Source organism: Grus americana, chromosome 29 (assembly GCF_028858705.1).
Source record: "Grus americana isolate bGruAme1 chromosome 29, bGruAme1.mat, whole genome shotgun sequence".
Classification (NCBI taxonomy): Eukaryota; Metazoa; Chordata; class Aves; order Gruiformes; family Gruidae; genus Grus; species Grus americana.
The window spans coordinates 2,987,113-2,998,292 of NC_072880.1; the positions used below are offsets into that span (position 1 = coordinate 2,987,113).

The window sequence follows — 11,180 nt, forward strand, 5'->3', positions numbered from 1 at the left end:
TCTGGAGGGTCAGGACAGGGTGTCACACTCAAGAGACTGTGATGCTGGACAGCAGCCCCCAGGCTGCACAAGAGAGCTGCAGCAGTATGTTTGCCCATGAGAAGAGCAAAGGAAGTAAATCAAGTTGAATTCTTCCAAAGTAGATACGTAAAAGGTAAAAACTTTTGAAGGATCCTCTGTGTATCTTAATTTTTGCAACCTCCAAACTAATTGTTGTTTTGGCTGTAAATTGTACCCCTGAGAAGATGCTCAAGGCATCCAGTGGGAAGACTTGTGGGTGTGCAGCAGGGTTTTGGAGGCCAGCGGTTGCTGTCCCGTGCAGCAAACAGCCTTACATTGTGCGAGTGGGATTTGACATCCTACACAGCACACGATAAGCAGGAGAACGATCTACAACTCCAAAAACTACCTCTTGCTTTTGTGAAAACCTGAGAGCGAAGGAGGACAGTCTACTGAGAATTTTTAAGGGACTAAGATCATCTTGCCAACACCATATAAAGCGTATGCAGAGTGCTTTGGGTGAAAAGCCTGACTTTACTCTCCCTCAACTGTGTTAAGACGATGCTGTCCATGTGAATTGAAGGACCTGAAACCAATGCTCTCACCGGCAGCAAGCCAGCCACATAACAAACACAAGGGATTGCACTGGAGTGTCTACTAAATGTGTTCTTTAAATCCTTCATGAATCTTACAGTAAGCCCTACTAAACCCAAATGGTTGGCTTGGGTGATGGCAGCACTATGTGGCTTTCAGAACGTATGTTTCTTTGGGGCAGAAAAAGAACAAATGGTTTCTGCCACGTTTCCCTTTAAACCATGTGCCTGCAAGAACAGACACAAAAAAAGAACAAGCAAAGACAATTTCTACCAGAAACTTCCAGGAAGACAAACAGGCACTTTTGCACAGTGTCCTGTCTCAGGGATTTTCAAAATCCTGACCTAATCATAAACCACTGCTGGCATTTTTTTTCCCCTGAAATAAATCTGAAAGGCTTCAATGAAATAAGGCACGTGAAGATCTAGCTGATGCAAAGAACAGTTTTATTCTTGTTTAAAGCAGAATACAACAGCAAACCAGTGTCAGGAAACAGGCACCTCTTTTCAAAATAAAGCACTTCATTCTCCTTCAGCCATGACGCAGACCGACCCAAGCCCGTGAAGACGAGCCAAGAGCGCTCTCGTGCCAGGGAAGACTATCCAGGAACGACCTGGCTGAAGAACGGTAACTCAGACGAACTGGGCACTTCTCTTCTGCCAAAAGGCACTGTGTGCACTGCACACCTCTAGATCTGAGCAACGGCCCCGGGCTCTGCTCTGTGAATCGGACCCAGGGGTTGCTTTGCACTGAAAACAACATGAAAACTTGCCGTGTGACTTTGCTCACTGGTCTGCCTGAACCCAACCCTCGCAATAAGGCGGAGCTTCCGTAGCTCACGTTAGCAGAAATCTAGACTCCAGCGATGAGCGGGGACCCCCAGACCCAATTACCCTACGCTCGTTTCTAACGGCCGCAATACAGAAGAGAGGGAAGCGGGGAGTCGTTCGCATGGCGCCTAGGCCAAGATGTCGGAGGTGGAATCCCCACAAGGGAAGCGGATGTCGTGGGCAAGGCAAGGCCCATTGGGTTCCTTTCCAAAATCCACCAGGAAGTTCTTGTTCACGGTCAGGCCTCCCTTCTCCGTGTCCACATCAATCTGCAGCATGACAGAGCCTTCCCTGGCAGGGGACAAGAGCGCAGCGATTACAGACAAGCAAACTACCGTCCCCCATGGGGCGCCTTGCCCGTTTCTGGCAGAGAGGCCACGCAAGAGAGGCCCCTTTCTTCCCCAGCTTCTCTTACTTGACCACGTTCGGGTAGAACTGCTTGTCCCATGTGCTGTAGAAGGAGTTGGTGACGTACAGCCTCTTGCCGTCCAGGCTGAGCTGCATTTTACTCGGGCCGCCGTACACTCTCTTGCACTGGAGGCACAACAGACACCAGTGACGTTACTGCCTTCTTCCTTTCAGCAGGAAGCACCAGCAGGAGCAGGGGAGCCGAGCGGAGCGGAGCAGAGCGGCTGCCTCCCCTCCTAACACAGCCAAGCTCCCAGGCGCCGCAGACATGCGGGCGACTGCACAGGAGACCTACCCCAGAAACCCTGGGCAGAGAACGAGCAGCGCAGAGCCAAAGCCCAAAGGACGACAGAGGGCAAAGAGGCCACGGAACTCACCTTGATCACCAAGGGATCCGGCTGGCACTTCAGCTCTTCGTCTCTACACACGGTCACGGGTCCGCCTCGCAGGATACTGCCTCCCACAAACACCTGTACGCGAGGCAGCGGGAGACGTGTTGCCTTGTCATCCAACCGCCACCGGATCCCGCTCAGGAACCCCACGCCACAAGCCCTTCTGCTCCTGCCTTACCTGTCCCACCAGCCGGGGCTTGCAGCTTCTGGAGAGCTCATACTGGCGGATGTCTCCGTGCAGCCAGTTGCTGAGGTACAGGTACCTGTCGTCCATGGAGATGATGAGGTCGACTGTGAAGGCTAGTGCACGGACAGAAAGAGCTCCAGAGAAGGCAGCATCGGCAGAAAACCCGCCTGGCATCGAGCCCCGGCTGGCGTCTCGCCCCACCACCCTGCCTGCCGTGCCTCCAGCACAGGAGACCTGCCCAAGCCCACGGGCTCCAGCTGGGGCAGCAGCGTCTTCTTGGGGGTGTGCACAGCCCCTCAGTCCCTCCGACCAGCCTTCCCTCGTGTTCACCCAGCAAGGCTTTGAGCATCAGCAGCGGGCTTTGCCAGGCTGCACAGCACAACGCTGCGGGAGGAAAAAGGAACCACCGCCCCAGGGCACACAAACCTGGCATCTTGGGCATAATCCATCCCGTCACGTCCTTGGCCGGAATCCGAATCACCTCTTCTACTGACCAGTTGTCTCTCTGCACCAGAAACACCGGCACCGCACCGTGAGCGCGCGTTCCTGCCTGCCTGCTCAGGCCAGAGCGCTGCCCTGCACTCGCACGCCCGCACAGCTCGGCAAAGCTGCCTGAGGAAGGACACCGCTGCCCCCAGCTTCTATGCGCAGCAGGCGCCACGAGGGACAGCATCCTGTGATGCCACCAGCAAGGCAGGCCTTCAGCACCCCAACGAGCCCCCAGACATTTGTCCCACCTAGTCACGATGGGCTTCCCCCTTTACCCTCGGGGAAGAACAGGCTCCTCTCATCCCAGCGCTCGTGCTCAAAGCAGGGTCTGGGCTCTGCCCTCCCCACACGCTTCCCTCTCTCTCCCTGCGACCCAAATTCCTCCCGTCCCTGTCCCCACCACCTGTAGCTCACCATGGCTGCTGGCAGAACACTTGCCTCGCACTTGTAGAAGCGGTAGACGATGCCACTCAGGGCGCAGCTGACGTATCCCTCGGCAGCGTCGGGGTTGTGGAGGAATTTAACGCTCAGGGGCAGAGAGTCCTCCCCCAGGTCAAAGCACTGCGTGAGGGTGCGGCAGGACAAGTTCCACACGTTCAGGCGGCGCCCAAAGACCCCTGACAAAAAGGAAAAACACGTCAGAAGAGGGGGCTGCCCATGGAGAAGAACCCCTCCCCAGAATTCTATTCCTATTCCCTCACCTTTCTTCAAGTCGTTGGGATTAAAGCCACATCCCGCGCGCTTTGGGACTAATCCGGCAGTGCTGATCAGGACGTTGTGGCGCGGCTGGTACCAGAAGTCGTATCCAGTCGGCGGGGCCTCACACTCGTTTTCCCAGTTCCCCTTCAGCTCAAAGGTCTCTCCGTCCAGCACAATAAATCCCCCTGTGACACAAAAAGGGGATGCGTGACAATCACCTGCTCCGCTTCTGAGCCGGGAAGGGGTTTTCTGGATGAGCCAAACTCAAACGGCCAAGATCTTAACGAGGCTTTATTCCCTGAGATACTCGGCTGCAAAGGCTCTGCAGCTCTTTGCTGGGTAGAGGGATGTGCTTGTCGATGCCCGTACGTGCTAAGCAGAAGTTTTGGGGACCAAAACCAATCCCGACTTAACAGTCACTTTAGGGATTTCAGCTCTGAAAGTCGGCAGGGTCTAAGCTTGTTATTCTTCTAGTGGCAATGACCTTATTGGATTGATTACAGGAAAACGTACCTTTCCCGTTGCCAGCTGGATCTCCCATGTTGGAGATCAACACGTCACCATTAGGCAGGCTATGAACTACGCAGAGGTATCCCTTGTTGCACTTCCAGAAGACATCCACCGGCTCAATCATCTGAAAAAGGCGACACACGCACACGTCAGCCTCCGACCGCTCGGCTCATTGCACGCTGCCCGGCAAAGCCTTTGGCCGTTGGAGGCTTCTGAAAACCCCTGACGCTTGCAGGAGCTTTCTCCCCAAGAAGCCACCCTTGCCAGGCCATGCTCCCCCCTGCAGAGGAGCACAGAAGCCTCTGAGCTGCCTCTGCACAAACAGCCAGAACGCAGCAACGCCCAGCGCGGAACAGCGTGTCTGTCCCAGCGCTCTTTGGGAGCGTGGTGTGCTGCCTGACTTCCAGTTAGGAGACGCTCCCTGAACACAACAGGCGGACAGAAGGGAACGCAACCCCGACCGGAGCCTCCCTTGGTCCGAAAAGGAGAGAGCTGAGGGGCAAACGTGACCCAGCTCTCTCAAATCAGGGTGGAAGAGAAGATGAAGAGAGAACCCTTCTTCCCCGTCTTTTATTCCAGAAGCACCAGTTCCCAACTCCTTCCCAGAAACTCGCCTGTGAATCACCCCAGGCGTACCTTACACAGCTTGGGAGCCCGGCACTGTGAACCCACATCCACCACGTATATGCGGGAAGAAATCAAACAGGGAAGAATCAGCTTGTTCCTTTTCGCTGTGGTATTGTCAAAGCAGGTGCAGCCAGCGCTCCACCCCGAGGAATGCAGCTCGTCTTTGAGGTTGGGCATGGGCAGGCGGTGGATCACCTAGGCAGTCAAGGTAGAGTTAGGGTTCTCAGCGGGGAAATGGGGACCCTGACGCTGCCAGCTCCTCCTGACGCGGGAGCCTCCGTTCGACTGCAGCTGGGACTGCCTCTAGAGACGGGGAGGACAACGCTGCTCCTGGCACTGCCCGCTGCTCTTTGTCAGGGTGCTGCCTGCAGCTCACACATCTGGACGTGCTTTCAAGAATTCCCCATCCCAAGTTCAGAAAATGAGGCCCAAGAAGAAATGACGACTATCACCTTGACAAAACTGGTGCACTGCCCTGCAAACTGCTCCTAAGAGCGCAGCTCATAGCCTCTTAAAAACTTTCGGAAGCCTGTAGGGGCTTTAACGCGCGTTTTCTTCTAAGCTCTTGCAGCCATGGACACATCAGGTCACACACACCCCCCTGATGCAGGCAGCCTGTCTTTGCAGCCTTCAGAGACAGTAAATGCTGACGGCCCGTTTCGGGTGACAGCCCAGAGGCTGGTACAGTGCCCAGCAGAAGGTCCCTGAAATTGCAGCACTAGAAACCCGCTGAGCTCTGCCGAGGGCTGGATACCCTAACCCCCCTGGGTCGCTGGAGCCCCTTTTCCACGCTGAGCAGCCACTGACAGGGTGATTCAGAGCAGCTGCCCAAAAGCTCACGAGCAGCACCAAGATGCTCTGGAAATGAGTTGGGAAGTGAGTCAGAGCCGACTTGTCCCCGGGACACAGAGACCGAGATGATTCGCCCAGGGCCAAGCACACAGAGGACGGTGCAAAGAGAGCAGGAAGGTGAGAGTCCGAGCAGACAACGTCCCTCTCGCGCGCATAACACCAGCAGAGAAGCAAGAAGTAGACCTGTCACGACAAAACTCCCAAGTGGTTCCCCAGATGGGTCTTGGCAGGACAGGACCAGGCGGCAGGGGCCAAGAGTCAAGCCAGGGTGGACCAGACAGCAAGATGCAGGAAGAGAAGGTGGCACGAGGCATAAACAGACAGAGGCACGACAGAGTGGCTGCCAAGCGATCCCATTTTCCCCCAGCCACAAAGCGTAAATGTCCTGAATCCGGAGGCACTAGAAGCGCAGAGCCAGCAGCTGGTCATCGGCCCGATAAAAACCCAGGCGAGGGACAGGTACCTGGCCGTAATATGGAGATCTGGGGTTGAGATCGACGGTGGCCAGGAAGTCAGGTTGGTCGATGCATGTTTCCCTGTAGGTACAGGTCACGTAGGCAACCTCCTCTCTGGGAGCTGGGGATATGGAAAGCTCGTGTTAAAACATGCCGTGAATCCGCCAGAAAGGAAAAGAAAAGCTTCAACAGGCCCTCAGATGAGAAGGAACTCTTTCTTCTGGATGCTACGACCTTCCTATGGGCAGCTGAACTAGGTGATCATTGTAGGGCCCTTCCAGCTGGAACTGTTCTGCTCTATTCTGTTCTGTTCTGTTCTGTTCTGCTCTGCTCTGCTCTACTCTACTCCACTCCACTCCACCTCTCCTTGCTCACTGACAACTGCCCAACCCAGGTTCCTTTACTGACCCACAGGTAAGAGCACAACAGAAGTGGATCTCCATGTAGGTACAAGTTTCTCCCTTGGGGAAGGGACCTCGCATACGCAGTTAATTAAGGGTGGTCTCCACTAACACGGAGCTCTGTCCCATTCCAAAACACACGCAGCAGGACTTGCCTTTCACAGTATCCGGGCAGGTGGGGTAGTCGTAGCACTGAAGTCTGCATCTGTCTGGTTTGAGAAGAAGAGAAGAACAAGATGAAAAACCTCCCTGTCCTAAAAGGTGCCTCTCCCAAAGACTCTGTCCCGCCCAAAGGACCTTCTCCCAGCCCAAGTGCCAATGGGAACCTCTGTGACCACCAGCTCCTGTCATTCTGGCACTGCCAAACCTCAGAAACCAAGGCAAGAGACCAAGGAAACCTTTGGGACCAGTGGGACAAGCCACCAAACTTCAGTTCCACTCTTCTCCTCCCTGCAGCGCTGCAGAGGAACAAACCCAGCAGTCCCAGGTGGGGCTGGGTTTCCAGGTGGGATGTCTGCAGCCTCCAGGCAGTGCCTGGAGCCGGATCCACGATGGGGCTACAAGGCTCAGAGCTGCGCTGGGCTGCGGGGAGGCTGCAGAGTATCTCTTACCCATGCCGATGGCCGCCTGGGTCACTCTCCTCAAGAGCAGGGGGGCTGGAACTGGAGGTGCAGCTGCTGTCTGCCTCGCTGGAGCAGGTTGTGTTGTGCCAGGGCTGCTCCACGGGGGCCTTATATCCAAGGCAAAGGGGTGGGGGAGAAAGCAGCTGCCAAGGGAGGAGCCATCGCTCCGAAGCCTTTGGGAGGTGCCAGACCAGCACTGTGGCTGGTTTCCGCCTTGCTAACCACCGATCTAGAGGGAAAATCTGCTGCTCCATGCAGGTCTTTTCCTTAAACACAACCTCCCGTATCTGGTCCTGGGGCTCTGCTGACTTCCCCTGGCACTTCCTCACCTCTGGAGGCCTCCATGTCCCAGCCGAGACACAAGCTAATTAAAGCCATCCCCTTAGCCAGGTTCCTACCGTACAAATGTGCAGTGACTGCAAATTCCATGCGAGATTGGATGCGAAGCCCAGCTAGATAATCGGCCCCACCAGCAGCCTCCTGGAAATCACACGGTTGGAGCCTGCGGAGGCCACCAAAGGCACCTCTGAAACCTGGACCCTGACGGAAGGCACGTCTCTGCCCGAGGGCAGATACCACCATCAGACAAGCAGCTGTCCACAGCTCCCAAAGAGCTAGAAAAGCCATCAGCCTAGCAATGGGTGCCCTACGAAGTACAACCTGCGCCCTTGCTGGTGCAGCACCTACGAGGGCCAGACATGCCTGCTGCCTTTCAGGTTTGCATCTCCGACTGGGAACGTCAGCCCACCTCTGGGAAGGCGAACCTGGAGGATTCAGGGCAGTTCAGTGCGGTGAAGCGGTGCCTGAGCAGTGGCCACTTACTCCTCCCACCAGTCTGGTCCATGAACACCCACGGCTCCATGCCAGGCACCCACACCGCAAAGTGCCTGGCACCAGCGTGGTGGAACTCCATGCCACCTGGCCTAAACCGCCACAGACCCCCACGGGAACAGCAGAGACCTCCGCTAAAGGGACCACGGTGTCGGAGGGAAGCCTTTTGGAAGAAGGGTCCCCTCCTGAGATCACCACGAGCCTGGCTGCCACCAGCTGCCAAAGTGCAGCAGGAAGAAAACACCAAGCGTCGTGGAAGCTGAACGAGTATCCTATCTTGTGGAAGACCTCCTCAATCAGTGGGCAAATTACACGGGAGAAGTAATTGCTCCACGCAGGAATGCAGAAACATCTGACAGCGCCATTAAAGAAGCCCTCGGGAGATCTCTATCAGAAGAGAGGACAGCTTAGCCCATCTCAGCAGGGCTGTAATTAATGACTTCCAGAGCGGCGCTTTAAACATGCGACAGGCGCACACAGGAGCAGCCAAACTCTCGGTCTTTTCTCTAAGCCAGGAGCATCAAATTGCTGCAATCGGAAGAACTCGTGAGCTGTTTACCAGAAATCCATCTCAGCAGTTTCGGTGCAAGAGGCAAAGGCAGCCGGGAGAGGGATCGGTACCTGCCACAGCCCGACACTTCCGTGACACCAGTCGATGTACGGTTCCTACTGACAAGCTGCGTCCCACGTACGTCAAGGTTCACTGTAAGGCAAGGAGACGGCATTAAAATAATGTCACGGGCAAAAGGAGAAAGCATGCAAAGGAATGGCTCAAAGCCTTACGTTATTGACCATGGGAGAAGTTGAGATCCTGGGCAAGAGTAACCACACGGAAAGAAATTCTGTCCTCAGATCAACTCTGACAGGAATGGGGCACTTCTGGATGGCTTTTCCACAGCACTGGAGCACCCCATTTAAGTGAGCAGGGCATCCACCCAGGACCTGGAAGACCCCGAGAGAGGAACCCTTCCTGGATGTCAGAAAAAACAGCAAAGGTAAAGAGGAAAGGATGCGAAGGATGCCAGAAGAAAGAGGCATCAGAGAGCTACACTGCACGTGGGGCAGGTCAGCTGCACCAGGCCAAACTGGATTAAGGCACTGGGCTCCACACCGGACTTCAGGGGGTAAGTGTAATACCAGGGTTCATGTGTACAGGACGTCAGCATCTCCAAACAGTGAGCAGACTCAACGAAAGACCACTGCGTATCCTCACTGACAAAACAACGACTGACCGGCCAATGCCAGCAGACCCAGAGTGCTGAACATGGGCTATCCTCCCCCGGCCCGAGGACGCGTGAGAAGCTCCTGCTCCATCAGAGGCAATTTCAGATGCTCGGCTGATGCCTCCTCGCATGCTTCTGCTGCCACAACGTGCATGTCTCACTGCACCTTCTTCTTGCACCCGCACACCTGCTAATTAAAAAGTTCATTAGTCTCCCACTCATTAACAAAGCTTGCTGGTCATCCTATTTGGCTTTCCTTGGTGACGTCTTTGGCATCCCTCACAAAACCAAGCTGTGGGGTGTAGAGTTTTCTAATTAAGACTGATAGGAGGAAGGATAAGAGCAGGCTCAGCAACGCCAACACAAAAGCAAGCGATGGCCAGCGGGGAACACGATCAGCGTGGTCTGCTCTCGGCCCAAGAAAAGCTCCTGTGGCAGGCAGAGATGGGAAGCCGTGGCATGGAAAAGCAATCAGGGGCTTCACCGGACAGCCCACGCCGAGGCGGCAACTACTCCCCTCCTCTCGACCGTCTCGTCCAGCCCTGATAGGGAAGAACACGCTCCAATTTTGATAATGGGCAAGACTAGGTGGGGCAGGAGTCACAGGGGAGGGGGCAGAAAGTTCTGGCCAGAAGCGCGGCAGCAGTGGGATCACCCCTCCCCACCGCAGCCCACAGCTACAACCAGAAAGCCACATCCTGAGGTTGTGATTTCAGAGGCCGCGTAATGAGCAGTGACTTCAGGCTGCCGCTGAAGGGCCCTGCCGGGTGCAGCCACGGGGAGGTGGACAGTGAGTCGCTGTTTTGGCAGTGCACTTTTCTGCCGGATCAGCTCTGGCAACCGACTCCTCCCGCGACCGCACAATCGCTCCATCAGACATGAGAGGAGTGGCGGCGTCACGCAGCTGGGGAGGGCAGATGAGCAGGACCTGCTTCTTCCCCTCTTCCACGCCTCTGCCCAAAGACAGGCAGCAGCAACTTCCCTTACAGGTCCCGATGAGCACTGCAAATCAGACTCTGAGCGTCTAACAAATGAAAACAAGAATGGTTTCTTTCCTCCAGCTGAAGGAGATGGAAACGCAATCTCTTAAGACTCCAAAGTAGGAGGTCAGTCTTCAGAGAAGTAGAGAGCTCAAGGTAGCAATCTAAAAAACAGGGGTTTTTTAATGGTGACTTGCATCGTGACTGCTCTGGCTTCACTTATGCAGAAACTGTTCTCATTTATAATGCTTTCCCAGCTACTACCTGGGATATAATATACCTTGCTGTCCTGTCACACTTCTTGAAAATACTTCAAATAGTCTCCTTTTTTATATAAACACATCTACTTGCCTTGGATATGCCTGGCAGCATAAATATAAATGAATCGGAAACCCCAAATTAACAACCAATGAGTGAAAACCGGGAGACAGTAACTTAGGAAGGCCCAGGTAAGCTGCACTATGCCCTCCTGTGGTCACCTGGAAAATCATCTACTTTAATGCCAAAACCTGAAGTCATGCTGATGCACTCAGAGGCAGTTTGGAAGTACCAGGGACTGCAGAAGGCTAGGTCGTGTTCACCTGTTTCTTCACATTCTTACAACATTTCAACAAACAGTATCAAACAGCATGTGCAGATCCAGTTTTGTGTGCTTGTGAGTAAGGATGGATTGTGGTCAGTGGGTGAAACCTCCACACACTGAATGAACAGGTATCTTTTTTGACCCTCCTCTGCATCTGCCAACTTATTTTGTTTCACTGCAGGCATTTCTTCCACTTTGACAAGCATGAGAGAGCCCCTGGTCAGTCATGAGGGGAAGGTTTCACAACCCCTTCAGAGATTCTCCAAAAAGCAGGCATTTGGCTAACGTCTGCAATTCCGGGGTGCGTTTCCAACGGCCTCTGACTGACTGTGGGTATTCACCATGACAGCGTCCCCTCAGAAACTTCCTTATAGCCAACGAAGGTGTGGTCGGGTGAGTCCATGGTAAAGTTCACCTTGCAATAAAGAGACCCAGACAAGCACACATACTAAAAGCAGAATCTCTACTACGGACATGGATCCCATAAGCACGGCAA

At 54.5% G+C, this 11,180-nt stretch overlaps 1 protein-coding gene across 4 annotated transcripts; it reads right to left on the bottom strand.

Moving 5' to 3' along the window:
- Positions 1 to 1,023: 1,023 nt before the first annotated feature.
- LOC129197823 (methanethiol oxidase-like) lies at positions 1,024 to 9,308 on the bottom strand. 4 transcript variants are annotated; one of them, XM_054806585.1, is made up of 13 exons: positions 8,682 to 9,308; positions 7,056 to 8,601; positions 6,600 to 6,653; positions 6,052 to 6,164; positions 4,746 to 4,931; positions 4,113 to 4,233; positions 3,602 to 3,784; positions 3,339 to 3,517; positions 2,838 to 2,916; positions 2,403 to 2,524; positions 2,210 to 2,302; positions 1,840 to 1,958; positions 1,024 to 1,715 (listed from the first exon to the last, which is right to left on the bottom strand). In XM_054806585.1, the coding sequence occupies exons 2-13, from the start codon at positions 7,057 to 7,059 to the stop codon at positions 1,553 to 1,555; spliced, it is 1,416 nt and encodes a 471-aa protein (XP_054662560.1). In that variant the 5' UTR covers positions 7,060 to 8,601; positions 8,682 to 9,308; the 3' UTR covers positions 1,024 to 1,552. The 4 variants fall into 4 exon arrangements, with proteins under 4 accessions (XP_054662560.1, XP_054662561.1, XP_054662562.1 ...); XM_054806586.1 differs by lacking the exon at positions 8,682 to 9,308 and having other exon boundaries at positions 8,458 to 8,601; XM_054806587.1 differs by lacking the exon at positions 8,682 to 9,308 and having other exon boundaries at positions 8,520 to 8,590.
- Positions 9,309 to 11,180: the final 1,872 nt, after the last annotated feature.

Bases quoted from the DNA above. Each gene is read 5' to 3' on its own strand.
- LOC129197823 (XM_054806584.1), bottom strand. From the start codon at position 6,795: ATGACAGGAGCTGGTGGTCACAGAGGTTCCCATTGGCACTTGGGCTGG. The intron at 6,165-6,599 runs GCAAGTCCTGCT...CCATATCCCCAG, and splicing joins CTGCCCGGATACTGTGAAAG to CTCCCAGAGAGGAGGTTGCC. The intron at 3,518-3,601 runs GTGAGGGAATAG...CCTTTTTGTCAG, and splicing joins TCCCAACGACTTGAAGAAAG to GGGTCTTTGGGCGCCGCCTG.